This window comes from Alternaria novae-zelandiae (genome assembly GCF_023758075.1).
Source record: "Alternaria novae-zelandiae strain BMP 2774 chromosome Unknown scaffold_18, whole genome shotgun sequence".
In the NCBI taxonomy this organism is placed as follows: Eukaryota; Fungi; Ascomycota; class Dothideomycetes; order Pleosporales; family Pleosporaceae; genus Alternaria; species Alternaria novae-zelandiae.
This window is the reverse complement of record NW_026056978.1, coordinates 184,406-197,801: the sequence shown is the minus strand read 5'-3', so window position 1 is coordinate 197,801 and position 13,396 is coordinate 184,406. Positions and strand designations below refer to the sequence as shown.

At 54.6% G+C, this 13,396-nt stretch overlaps 5 protein-coding genes across 5 annotated transcripts; 3 read left to right on the top strand and 2 right to left on the bottom strand.

Moving 5' to 3' along the window:
- Position 1: 1 nt before the first annotated feature.
- On the top strand, positions 2–1,621 carry J4E88_008182 (uncharacterized protein; the record flags this gene model as incomplete). The annotated part of the gene is made up of 1 exon (XM_049401795.1): positions 2–1,621. The coding sequence occupies one exon, from the start codon at positions 2–4 to the stop codon at positions 1,619–1,621; it is 1,620 nt and encodes a 539-aa protein (XP_049252333.1).
- A 277-nt stretch (positions 1,622–1,898) lies between these two features.
- J4E88_008181 (uncharacterized protein) lies at positions 1,899–2,978 on the bottom strand (the record flags this gene model as incomplete). The annotated part of the gene is made up of 1 exon (XM_049401794.1): positions 1,899–2,978. The coding sequence occupies one exon, from the start codon at positions 2,976–2,978 to the stop codon at positions 1,899–1,901; it is 1,080 nt and encodes a 359-aa protein (XP_049252332.1).
- A 1,076-nt stretch (positions 2,979–4,054) lies between these two features.
- On the top strand, positions 4,055–4,654 carry J4E88_008180 (uncharacterized protein; the record flags this gene model as incomplete). The annotated part of the gene is made up of 1 exon (XM_049401793.1): positions 4,055–4,654. One exon carries the CDS (start codon positions 4,055–4,057, stop codon positions 4,652–4,654), a length of 600 nt encoding a protein of 199 aa, XP_049252331.1.
- Positions 4,655–4,889: 235 nt separating this feature from the next.
- J4E88_008179 (uncharacterized protein) lies at positions 4,890–8,745 on the bottom strand (the record flags this gene model as incomplete). Its single annotated transcript, XM_049401792.1, has 3 exons — positions 4,890–7,908; positions 7,958–8,492; positions 8,613–8,745. The coding sequence occupies 3 exons, from the start codon at positions 8,743–8,745 to the stop codon at positions 4,890–4,892; spliced, it is 3,687 nt and encodes a 1,228-aa protein (XP_049252330.1).
- A 2,114-nt stretch (positions 8,746–10,859) lies between these two features.
- On the top strand, positions 10,860–12,832 carry J4E88_008178 (uncharacterized protein; the record flags this gene model as incomplete). Its single annotated transcript, XM_049401791.1, has 4 exons — positions 10,860–11,880; positions 11,931–12,033; positions 12,083–12,602; positions 12,653–12,832. The coding sequence occupies 4 exons, from the start codon at positions 10,860–10,862 to the stop codon at positions 12,830–12,832; spliced, it is 1,824 nt and encodes a 607-aa protein (XP_049252329.1).
- Between the last annotated feature and the right edge of the window lie 564 nt (positions 12,833–13,396).

Below are 13,396 nucleotides of genomic sequence, written 5' to 3'. Positions count from 1 at the left end.
CATGGCACTAGATTCCCTCCTTCACCTGCCGCCCTACCTATGGCTTTCACTAGTCCTCGCAGTACCCCTCGCAACGCTCCTTCACGATGTCTGGGTATGGCTCCGAATGCCCCCAGGACCCACGCCTCTCCCGTTCCTCGGCAACAAGCTCCAGCTACCCAAGTCGAAGCCCTGGATCGAGTTCCAGAGATGGTCCAAGATATATGGTCCCATCTTTACCATATGGATTGGCCGCAAGCCTACAATCGTCATATCCGATCCGGACATCGCTGTCGAGCTGATGGAGAAGCGTAGCACGAAATACTCGTCGCGACCACGTATGGTAGTCATGGGTGAGATACTATGGGACAATGCTAGTATACTAGTACAGCCATATGGTAAAGAGTGGAGTGTGCGGAGGAAGCTGCTACATCAGGCCATGACTCCTAAAGCGCTAAGGCTATACAAGCCGGTACAGACCGCAGAGGCAACACGACTGTGCTACCAGCTGCTCGAAAGCCCTGCGAATTGGGAGAAGCTCCTCGAGCGCTTCACTTCCAGTATCGTGTTCTGTGTCGCATACGGACATCGCATCGACTCGCTCAACGCCAACGTCATCCACCAGCGCTTCAAGTTCATGCATGTCGCTGCCTCGCTCAACGTACCCGGAAAGTACCTCGCCGAGTCGTTTCCTATCCTCAAGCATGTTCCAGATGCGCTGGCACCTTGGAAGGCTGACATAAAAGCACGTGGTCGCGAGGAGGCAGCTGCAAACATGGCTCTGGTGGATGTTGTACGCTCGGATCTAGCGAGGGCAAAAGTCCAGGGTGACGATATCCCAGATTCGTTGTGCAAGCTTCTTCTAGAACTACGAGAGAAAGAGCACATCCCGCTGTCAGATCGCAACTTCTCGTACATCCCAGCATCTCTCTTTGGCGCTGGATCTGATACTACGGCATCGACTCTATGCACCGCCTTCCTGGCATTGGTCACACACCCTGAGAGCTTACACGCCGCCCACCATGAGCTGGACACTGTTGTTGGCGCGGACCGCAGCCCCACATTTGAAGATGAAGCGAGCCTCCCATACATTCGCGCTCTCGTCAAGGAAGTTCTGCGCTGGCGTCCTGTCGCAGTCCTAGGTGGCACACCCCATGCATCCACAGAAGACGATCGTTACGAAGGCTACTACATCCCTTCTGGCACCACCGTCTTAGGAAACTCATGGGCCATCAACCTAAACGAGGAGTATTATCCTAATCCACACCGCTTCGACCCCGCACGCTTTCTCGACGAAGCGCTCGCTGAACGCTCCAAGGCTCCCACACCACTTACGGGCAAACCTCATCCGGCGAAATCAGGACACTCTTCGTTTGGATGGGGAAGACGCATCTGTCCTGGCGCCAACCTCGCGGAGAACAGTTTGTACATTGCGCTGGCGAAGATTCTCTGGGCATTCGATATCCGGCCCAAGGAAGGGGTCAAGTATGATACCTTTGCATATACAGAGGGTTTTAACATCCGGCCGCAGAAGTTTGAGTGTGAGATTCGCGTCAGGAGTGAGGCACATAGGCAAGTGTTGATGGAAGATTTGAAGAACGCCGAGAACGTTTTGGAGAAGTTCACGCCTTTCCAAGAATAGTTAAGCATACATGATTGAGGAACGGAAATGATGAGGAGCGATTGTGTTACTAGGTTGATGAATCGTATTCAATCGTAAGATCATATCTATCTCTACTTAAACTACATATCCAGACGTAGCAAAGTGTGACAAGTGCCGTGTCAATCGTTCTGTCCCAAAACGAAGTCAAATCCATGCCACCCAGTATAACCCATATCCGAGTCAAAGCTCAGGATCCGAAGACCATAACGCCGTCGCCATGCAGATAATCCAAGATGCCGTACAACTAATCCCAACTTTACGCTCCGAACAGGACAGCAACACCGACTGCCAAGACGACAGCTAGTAGACTCCCGCTCTCCTTCACACCTGCACCAGTGCTCTGCACCAGCGGCTCTGTGCTCAGTTGCTTTCTTCCTTGCGCACCGCTAACACCATTCGCACGGTCCACGCTCGCAATCGCCGGTCCCACATTGAAGAAATCGACCATGACAAAGCTGGCTGGCTTTCCGTACACAGTTGTACACTCTTGTACAGCCTCACCCAAGCTACCAAAGCCCGTCTCGGCATTCGTTACATTCGCATACGTCTCGTTGGGCGACTGAATGCCGAACAGTTGCGTCTCGTACAAGAAGTGGTTCTGCAGGAACATGCGACCGGATTCGAGAGCCGTAGACGGGTTTCCAGCGACAGCGGATGGGCGAGACGGATTGCAGGAGTAGTTCGAGGGTGAAATGTTCTCAAAGTCGTTCTCGAACACGTAGGTAAACTGGTCCATGAGGTATGGAAACTCCGCTGAGGGCTCATCCAGGCTGGCGACAAAGGACATGAGGCGCGTGTTGTTGCCGATGAGGGTGTCGAGCGTAGGCCATGTTTGCGGCACGGTACTTTGGTCTGGCGGGCTGTAGGCGAGCTTGTCGAGGCCGGACGAGGAGAAGACGCCACCGAGATCAGCGGGTGAGGCGTTGTCTGAGTTTACGAGGATGAGTGTTACGACGTCGTTTGTGTTGGCGTCCATCCAGGTTTTTATCTCGCCGAGCCAGCTTTCCAGTGTGCCGGCGTCAAGGAGGTCGCAGCTGCTGTGGCAGAGGTGCCAGGCTGCGTTGCCACTGTCGTTGGATTTGTGGACTTGGCCGGTGAGGAGGCGCACGCCGGCATCGAGTTGTATTGTTGTGTTGTAGTAGTGGTTTCCGGATGTGGAGAAGGATGTCTCTTTGTTGCGGAGGAAGGGCGAGTTGTGTGCCCCTAGGTAAGTGATGTTGTTGTATGGCCGCGTGCATAGATCGGGTGAGTTGTTGCATGCATTTTGTGCAGAGGCGGGTGTGTAGAGTAAGGGCAAAAGAGCCGCAGCTTGGAGCAGTATGCTTCTTGAAAACATGTTGTGTGAGTTGTGTGTAGAATGGTCCTTTCTCCGTGTAGTAGGCTCAGTAGCCGTTGGTCGTTGTCGTCGTCAAACGGAAGTCGTAAATCGTATGCAGGGAAGATCAAGCAGTCAATCAGATACTCCCAAACAAGGTGGAGGACAGTATCGCTCGATGTATAAAACCGTTGTAAAAAGCAAAATGAGTTACTCCAGAAGCGTCAGACCCTGGGGTCACATCTGCTATTATACCATTACGCAGCAGTCGTCTCAGCCTAGCCACCCAGACCCGTATACAGTAATCATTTGCAAACAGCTGGTAGCTGGGCCCCAAGAGAAAAAAAGTGGCGCGCTACCAACCATCAAACTGCCACAAAGAGTGGAGCGACGCGGAGCATTTTCACAAACGGCCTTCTCGTACTCTTGCACAGCCCGCGAAGCGACGCGGACAAACTGGTGCAAGAGTTTCAGGCCTCGTCACCCCCCGGCCAACCGAGAGCCGCCGCGACGCAGTCGAAACATGGGTTTGATGCATTAATTGGCGACATCGGGTTCTGGGAAGTCCGTTGCTGGCGGGACATGGCAGTGGCAGACGACCAAGACTGCCGTGGGAAGGGCGTTACGCGTCCGCGCGCGGCATGGTGATGTCAGGTTGTCCGATTTTCCATGGACACGACGATCTATTGTTGGAGTGGCGGGCTGCGGCTGGTGGCTTGGCACGTGCATCCGGCTGCACTGGCTCCCGGTAGCGTCGATCTGCTAGCCCTGTCGCGTTATCGAGTGTTGATGATGATGGCAGACGCGATGATGAGCAGAGATGGGATTGAGATCTACAGCTAATCAAAAGTAAATATGAAGCATATAGCAGCGTCGACGTCCCTGGTGTCGGGCGACTGAGTATCGCAACACCATCGCGACTTCTGCGCGCGGAACATCACACCACACCGCTGCCCAACCAGCCACGTCGAAAAAAATCCGTTGTCCCTCCAACCTCATCGACCGCCAATTGTCATCATCCTCGAGATACCCACAAAATCTCTCCAGATTCCACGCGTCCATCTCCACAGACACCGCCAATCATCAGCCGCCTCACCATGGTAACCCTCCGCGCTCCATCGTCCCTGCCGTCTACCGAACCGTCCCCCTCGCTCGCACCACCCACTCTGTCATGGCTATCGGGCTCCTGGAATGTAACCCACTCCACGCTTCCTATGTGGAAGAAGTCGCGCAACGTACGCATCACCTACACGGCCATTCCCGACACGCAGCCCGCGCAAATCGACGACGTCGTCACGTACCAATCCCTCGGCTCTGAGAAGATCAAGACGGTGCATGGTGTGGATAAGCCGTTCGACGTGCCAAACACGGCCTCAGCGCCAGATGCAGAGGGTGGTGACGGCGTAGCGAGTCTCGGATACAACTGGCGTGGCAAGGGATGGCTGGTGATTGCGACGAGCAAGTGGGAAATACTGGGCTATGGTGATGAGGAAGGCACAGGGAACAGCTGGGTCGTGACATACTTCGCGAAGACCCTGTTCACGCCTGCAGGCGTAGACTTCTATTCGCGGAACGGCAACCTGACGCCTCAGACGGTTGAGGGTATCAAGGCTGGGCTTGCTCGACTGGGTGGCGAGGTCGCAAAGTTGGCAGGCGAGGTGTTTGAGGTCAAGATGGATGGGGACAGGAAGGACTAAGCATGGAGGATATGATGGAGTGATTTGCACATTCAGCTATATACCCCGGGCATGAGATGAGGCCCATCAGTTGTTAGCACGAAGGTAGTACAGCAAGACAGCAACCCCTTCTTCTAAGCTGCCATAACGTCTAAAGTACTCCACCCACGTGTGGTACCCAGGAGGACACATTCTAATGAAGAGTTAGCTAAAGATTTTTAAACGTACTCGTGGCGGCTTCTTTACCATGAGTCGTTCAATCGAGCAGATTGGAAGAGGCATTTGCAGCACTCGCATGCGCCCGGCTCTTCTGTTGGTTATGCTCTGGCTCAAAGTCGAGTTCCAGGAGCAGGTTTGTGTTCTTGGACACAGGTCCTGCTTTCACTGGCGACATCTCGATAAGCCTGCCGTCTGAAGCGGAAACGCCAGTCTGGGGTGTGGATGCCCTACGGGCGTGGTATTCGGCCTCCTCTGCTTTCATCTTTGCAAAGGCTCGCGCGTCATCTTCCTGGACACCACCGCCATTGGCGTATACATCCCACTGCATGGTACTGCAGTCCGATAGCCCCGGAGTCGTTATGCGTGCAGTGGGTGTGTCGGAACGCACAGCACGTCTAGAGGTCGCAGGCAGCGTGTCTTCGAGCATCAAGCTTCGCGTGTTTGGCCGGGCTCCACGAAACGACGTTGCCCCGTTCGCTGGTTTCAGCGTTGATTTGACGCCTCCACTGCGCCGCTCACACATGTGGCACTTGCAAGGATCGCAGCACTCCGCGACGCAAGGATGACCACAGGCCTCGACACGCTTGGAGCACTTCTGTGTGCAATTGATCATGTCGTGCTCGAAGGGGTGACATGGATACGGGCAGCGATGACCACACGGCAACGAGCCTTCGCACTTGATCTCGCAGCCGCCTTTGATGAGATCGAAGTCCTCGGGCACTTCGCACCATATTTTGCGTCCGTGGTTGCGGCATTTCAGCGGAAACTGATAACCCACGCGTCGCTCTTGACCTGTAGCTGGCTTGGACTTCTTGTTCTTGAACATGATATCAACCACAGAAGCCCACGTACCACTCTCGCAGGCTAGAAGCTCTGCGTTTCCGAAGATGTAGAAGCCACGCTTCGCTCGAGAAAGCGCGACACAAGCGCGATTTTCAGAGCTCAAGAAGCCAATGGAGTGCTTGTGATTCGACCGCACCAAAGAAAGCAGGACAATGTCGTTTTCCTCGCCTTGGTAACTATCCACCGTGACAACTTGGATGCCGGGGTACATGCGCAGATTCGGATGCGCCCTTATGTCTCGGAGGATCTGCTTGCGTTGGCCATTGTAGAAGGTCAAGATGGTAATCTTGGTGGCATCTACACCGTTGAGGACTAGGTAGTCGAAGAACTGAACGATCATCCTTGCCTCAGCTGCGTTTACTGCCGACATGTTGGCGTCGCGGGACTCTTGCCACTCATGGCAGAAGAAGAAGCTGTTGTTGCCGCCCATACCCTCGACTGGGGGACGATTATCGAGATCTTTCACGCTCTTGTGATCCTTGAGCGTATCCTGGTAGATGGGATACAAGAGACGTCGGATCTCTGGAATCATACGACGTTGTCTGGTGAGTGTCTCGAAAGCGACGTTGTTCCAGACTAGACGCTCGAACAATGACAGGTTCAAAAAGTATGGTTCATCTTCAAATGCACGCACTTGGGTATGAGGTCGCAGCTGTTGATGATCCCCGACCAAGATAAGGTGTTCCATGCTCGGAAAACAGGCTGCAGTGACAGGCGCCTCCAATGTCTCGGCTGCTTCCTCGACGATACAGATGCGTGGTCGAAGAGCGCAAAGTAGAGCGCGGTACTTTGATAGACCTGTTGTGGTGCAGCCGATGATGCGCGCTTTGCTGAGAACACGCACGTCTTCTTCCCACATGCCTGCCTTGCGTTGGAACACTGCTTCTTGGTAGCCTTTAGCGATCTTGCGGATTTCGGTGGTAATCATTCTCTTAGCCTCTCGCTTGAAGTAGTTGTAAATGGTGCCGCGTTGGGTAACGGGAATCATCGTCAGATCGTCCGTCTTCCGTAAGATGTTCGCAATATCGGCATTGTTCAGCGACGCTCCAGTACCTTTGTGGTTGTCACGCAACAATACCACTTCTCCACGGAGAGCTTCGATATCGTCGTCGTCCTGAGCCACGGCTTCTGCTTCGAGTTCCTTGAGCTGTTCCACTTCCAGGTCTTCTTCTTCGTATCCCCAGTCAAACTGGTCTGGCCCAATCGGATGATCGCACGGTGCCAGACATCTTCCAAGCCATTGCTCCATCAAGATGCCCGGACTATCGGTCGATGAACCCCCCATAGTATACTGTGAGTCCATTTCGAGCGATTCGGCCTGCTCTTTGGTCATCAACCCCAGACTCTGCAAGACTTTATGATCGAGAGGGCCTTTGTTAGCTTCCAGAGGTGCCAGTAACAGCTGACACTGAACCGTCAGCTTCCTCAGTGCGATAGTAGCTTGAACCTTCTGACTGCCTGGCTGTTTTTGCTGGGGTAGATCCTGGCGGACTTCATACAAAGTTCGCTTCTTGATCTCCTTGTCCTTACTTCTGCCTCCCAGACGAATATAGTTGGGCTCGAACTGTGAAGTATGTCTCAGTAGCTGGTCGAGAGCGTGGTTTGTCTGTGCAGTAACAATGATAGGCGAGTCATCTCTGCGTAGATTATCGCGGGCGATCTGCAATGCCACGACAGACACGAATGTCTTTCCTGTTCCCGGGGGGCCTTGCACTATAGCCAGCTCGCTTGTCAACATCCGTTTCAAAGCCTTGCTCTGAGAATTGTCGAGAGTGTGCGAGGACATGGTAGGCCAATCCTCCAATACATTGACGTTCTCGTATGCTGTACTCTCCTCCATACTTACGAGGGAGCTTAGATTGACGAAAGGGTTATGCTTGATGTAGCGTGGAGGCTCAACCTCCTGTTGGACATGCACCAAATACTTCGACAACGGAAACGGCTCTCTCATGAGGTGCTGAAGAGCAAGTAGAGTATGTCTGCTCGCTTCAAAGAAGCTGCTCCGACACTCCACCATGATCCACTTCCGCATTGGGTCTATCTCTTGATCTTCCGGACGCGCGAAGAAGAGATCGATCTCAGGCGGATTCTGCTCTAGCGCAGATATGGGGCGGGCTGCGACTACGGCCAGAACGCATTGGGTCTGAAACGCATCGTCGGTAGGCGACAAGGCAACAAGGGTGCCAGTTATCAATCTCTTCGATTGCTCCCATCTGGAATCGTTAGCCAGTACCAAGCATTAGAACGCATGCCATGGCTTACCGAATGTGCTTCTTGACTCGGCTGAGTGAGAAGGCAACACGCGTTGCGAGCCCTCGCAGAGAGAACACAAGTGATTTAATATACACGGGATCGTAGATACCAATACTCTGGTCGCTATATTCCGCCTCATCTTTGAAAGGATCTGCGCGAACCTCACTAATGATTTCTCGGAGTGATCGGACTGCGTCCTCTCGTAGAATTTCGTACTTGGTTCCCAGATATTCTTCTTCGTCCTTGTATGCACCTTCTGGCTTGTGCGGGCGAATGGTTTCGTCAACCTCGATGAGTGCCTCGTTACCGTTCTTGATATCAGATTCTGGGCGTAATATTTCCGAGGGACTAGGGATCTCGGGCTTGCCTAGCCATGCCCCACCAGCGACTTGTAGCTTGGCTAGCTCGAAGTACTCCCGTATGTCGTTGTTGGGCCTGGGCCGTCCGAACCTGGGAATGCCGTCGTGGGGGATGTAATTGGGTTCGGAAAAGCTGGAAGGCATGCCTCGGAACCGCTCCGCGAGGTCGGCATTCACTTCTTGATCTGATATGATTTTAGCGTTGTTCATTTCGATTTCTAGTAAAAGCGGAGGTAAGAGCTCTCGGGAAGACGTATGCGGAGCTGGTGTTGCTGCCTCGGAACAGGATGCGAGACAAGACTTACCTTCATACTCCAATGTTTCCAGAGTTGCGTACGCATTGTTGTTTTGCGGTGCTTGCGGGTTTCTGTGAGAAGCCGTGCTGCCGGTTGCCCATTGGTTGGCTCGCTTTGACCTGAGACGAGCGCCTCGCCCCATGTTTGATCGTGATTGTTCGTCAACGAGTGGATGCAATACGTGCTGAGATATGAAGTGATAGACGATGGCTGAAGACGCAGCCCTGGAGAGCTATGTTGTTGTGGCCTGCGACGTGAAGCTCGCGCGGTGAGATGTAAACATGCAGTCGCTGGTGAACGTGAGGAAGGTGCGGTCTAGCCACGGCAAACGAATCGCTCACCCAATCAAGCAACGCTCCAAAATACACAAAACTCGAAGCAAGCGCGATTGCGAGATGAGTGAGTACAAGCAACCGTGGATTCAGAGGTGATGCTGCCGATAAGCGGGAAAGCAGCGCTGTATAACCATGCTGAGAACCTGGACTGTAGAAAGACGTGCGATCTCAAAGACTGGTTGGAAAACATCAAGTATACTGTGGAAACTACGATGCGACTGGCTAATGCTTTGGATAGAGACGAAAATTGCTGAAAATCTTTAGGGTAATGTTCGGGGTTTACAACTAGAAAAGCCAGTCGTACGTCGTGCTGGCCTGTGATTCTCGGCAGCATGATTACATCTATGAATACAAATCGAAAACATCGCGGGTTTTGTGAGCGAATCCATTTGATTGTATATACGGGGCTCGTAGCAAACTCGGTTGAAATGGAGATGGAGGAACTCTACGGCTGCACCTTTGATGATGAAACGAGGAACCCCGCATGTGGGAGACAGATACCGAGAGAAATGCAAAACAGAAAGCGCATAGAGGAACACGTGTAGAGGTGTGCTGGTAGAAGGTGACAGACGAGCTCAGGTTTGTGGAAGTTCGCACCTGCATCTTAGCGTAACCGTCGCGCCGCACCTGCCGTACCAGGCTGGAGGTACAACGATGTCTAGTGCAGCCTCCAAGTCTTTGGGACTCCAGGGCTATGTTTCTATATCCTGAGCGTTAGAAGCAGCGAGAAATACACACGAGTATACGAAGGCCTGGACTACTTCAAGAAGCTTCGCAATGACGTAGGGCGTGCTCACATGCCACATGGTCCGACTCACAGGGCTGTCCAGGGCTTGCTCTCGCCATATCTCGCAACATGCCACCGACCACGACCTCGTAAGTCACGCAAAAGTAATTCTGCTTATTGGTTACTACCAGAGTGTCTTGGAATGCCATCGCTACCTGGGGAAATTGCAGTCCAAGGTAGTCTGCCCGAACAACGTCATCCTGCATGGGATGCTGGGCGAGAGAGGGATTGTGCCGGGGGGCAGCGCACGAGAATCAAGTCAGCAGTTCATCGAAGTCTGACACGTTATGGGAGTGAGGTTTAATGTGAAGGGATATCCAAGAGATGAAGTTCACGCCGAGATCAGCATGAGGTACAGGCGGGTCGCCTCGCGCCGTCGCACGCTGTTGGGCACGAAGATCTGGTGAGATTCACCAACGACAGGACCTCGAGTGCGCCGATCAGGCTGTCTCGATGGGTCCAAGTTCCGTGGTAAGAGAGTTCGCGCGGCTGTCGTTCGGTCAGGTAGCGACTCCATGTGGCGCCCGAACTGTACCTGACTCCGACCTTGGAATCTGGTTGAAGGCCCCCAGGGTCAATCGGCGCGTTTCCACCTGGGGCGGTGCTCTGGTGAGACTGACACAAGCAGCCCCAGAACGCCTCGTGGGAGCGATGGCTGTGAACGTGCCGAGTGACACATGACAGAAGACAGATGTCTAAATTTTCGCAGCCATGCGCTCGCAGCGACGGGCAGTCGGCGTGCAGGCGACTGCTTCTGCTCTGCTGCTGCGAACTGGGCCAGAGGTGCAGCGGCTTTGGCGGCCATTGGGCAGGAAGGATGCTGGTGATCAGGGTGGGTGGTTTAGTGCAGCATGGAGGTTACGTCATTGCAAAAGAGCGAGACAGCGCCCGACCTTGGTCCTGCTCAAACCCCACTACTCTCGCCGGGGAGTCAACTGGGCCAGCCTTCTCGATAACGTCAGGCCACGGCACAAGTCCATTCTTCTGCTTACCTTGATAACCATCCCTCTTCCCCTTCCCGTACCAACTTGCCCGTGTTCCTTCTTCCAGCCCATCCGCCGTCTCCTGTGAGAGCGGCACGTCACCCCACCACCACACCCCCCGCCCGTCGCTCACTTGTCGCTTAGCCGCACAATGTCGTCGCGACGCTACCCAACCGCTGAGCTCTATGAGGAGCGAGAGCGCGACTTCTACCGCAATGGAAACCGCAGCGATCGCAACTACGAGGAGCTTGACCTCGAGCTGCGCCGCGGCACTGGCCCGGACCCCAGGCGCAGTGCCCCCGACTTCTTCCGCGAGGACTACAACCGCCCGACGGCTGGCCCCATGGTTCTGAGAAGCCGCGATGAGGACAACTATTCGCGAGCAGGACCCCGCAGCAGCCGCGGCGGCTTCGACGACGATGTGCGCTCTACCCGGAGCCGTCCCCCGCCTCCGCCCTCTGCTATGCGGGGCATGGAGCGGGACGACATCAGCATCCGTCACAGCGAGGCCCCTACGCGCCGCGGACGAGCAGACGACATTGACGAGACGGACATTACCATCAAGCGCCGCGAGCAGTCCCGTGGCCCCCCAGAGCGCGACGACATCATCTTCCGCCGTGGCGATGGCCCCCCTGTGAGGTCTGTCAGCCGACCCGCCCCGCGTCAGGTGGACGACGACGATGTGCGCTTCAGGGGCCGCGGTGGAAACGACATCGACTTCCACGCCTCTCGCAGCGAAGTCAGCCGCCACGGCCGGGACGTCTCTGCTGAACGAGGCTCTATCCGCTTCCAGGAGCGTGACGGTAACTTCGAGCTCCGCGCAAACCGCCGAGAATTCAGCCGCGATGGCAGGGACACCAGCAGAGAGAGGAGCTCCTTGACGATTAGAAACCGCGAGAGGAGTCTCCCTCCCCCATCGCGCAACCGCGGCGATCTGATCGCTAGGGAGCGCGAGGAGTTTGTCATCCGCCGTCCACGCGCCGAGTCTCCTCCCCAGAACAACCGCGAAGTCATAAGAGACGAGATCATCATCCGCCGCAAGGAGGAGCGAGCACCCACTCCTTCGCCCTCTCCATCCCCGCCTCCTCCACCCCCAGCGCCAGCTCCTGAGCCAGAGATCCGTCCCCCGATCATCCAGGAGATCATCACACATCACCGACACATCGACCATGGTAAGTGTTGTGGCTAACACAATCCAGGTTCAATACTGACAGTCGTACAGGTGTCGTCAGGGCCCGCACGCCAACACCGCCTCCCCCACCGGCGCCCCCGTCTCCTCCCCCTCCACTAAACGAGACCCTCGAGATCGAGATCAACCGACGAGAGTGAGTAGTCACTTCACATGCCATTACACAGAACCTAACATTCCGCCAGGAGCCACAGCCGTGGACGTGGAAGGAGCAACTTCGAGGAGCTCGATATTGATATCAACTTCAACCGCGACCAGGTACGTCACCGCGAGCGGTCGTTTAGCCCCCCAGGGCGTGTGCACACAGCCCCCATGCCCGATATGGACTTTGATTTGGAAGCCGAGTTCTACAACCGCAAAGCACTTGAGCGAGCCTACCCTGGTGAAGCTTGGAATGGAGTTACCAAAGACTGGTCCATCATCGACGTGCCACCCGGCACCAGTCGTGTGCGCATGGATGGCATCGGTGGTGCTGCCCAAGAGATCACCTGGCAGCGCTACAACGGCGTTCGCAGATCAAAGTTCATCAGCGGCGACGATGAGCATACCACTGACATTTACAACCAGGGATCGGTGAAGCAAAAGAAGAAGGACATGTGGACCGAAATCACAAAGGACTTGGTCCTCCGCGAAGCCATCGACTCGTGCGGCTACTCATGCGAGGAGACCGACGACTTTTTCTACGTCATGGAGTACCTGCGATACGTAAGTTGGTGGTGCCTTGTACAAGGTGCAGTATACTGACATTCATACAGGAGGACGTTCTGCACCTCGTGGAGATCTCCGACGAGATCCGTCGTAAGCGCAAGAGCCGCATTCGGGAAATCGAGATTGAGCGCAAGTCTATCCACGACTCTCGCCCAGCCTCAGCCTACGACGACCGTTTCTACGAGCACGAAGTATCGTTCGACAGCCGTCGCAGCCGATACCGTTAGATTCTGAACGTGGACGAGGACCCTCGTACAGCTTTCATCTGACGCCGGACCTGCGGGTTGGAGATTCGGGAGCCCTTCAGCGAAGTCTTACACCATTGTTGAGTCCGCGACAATCTGCATCGTTTGTTTCGGCAGGCGAATCCTTCGATGAGGCCAGCGTGTTTAGAAATGTCTCGCCACCTCCGAGCAACGTTCACGGTCTTCCAGCGCGCTTGTCGGAGAAAGTCTCAACCTGACACCGAACGACTCACAAGATCTCTGCAACCTGTGACGAGGATACGGCCTGTAGCACTAATGACTATGACGATTATGACTAGCATACCCGGAGCGAGTAAGAAAGAGGTGGTTTTTGCAGTTTCTTTGATGCTTTTTCGGATGTGGAAATCGATCAAAGTGGCGGATGGCGGGGAGGTACATAATTCTCTTTTTTCTGCGGTTACCAATCAAATTCATGAGCTTTATTGGCGTTGACGTTGTGATCTATCTGTTTGCGAACTATCGATAAAACCTATTCTAGTGAAGTCTGGCGTCGGACTGCTTTTAGTGATGGCTGTGTGCATGCCG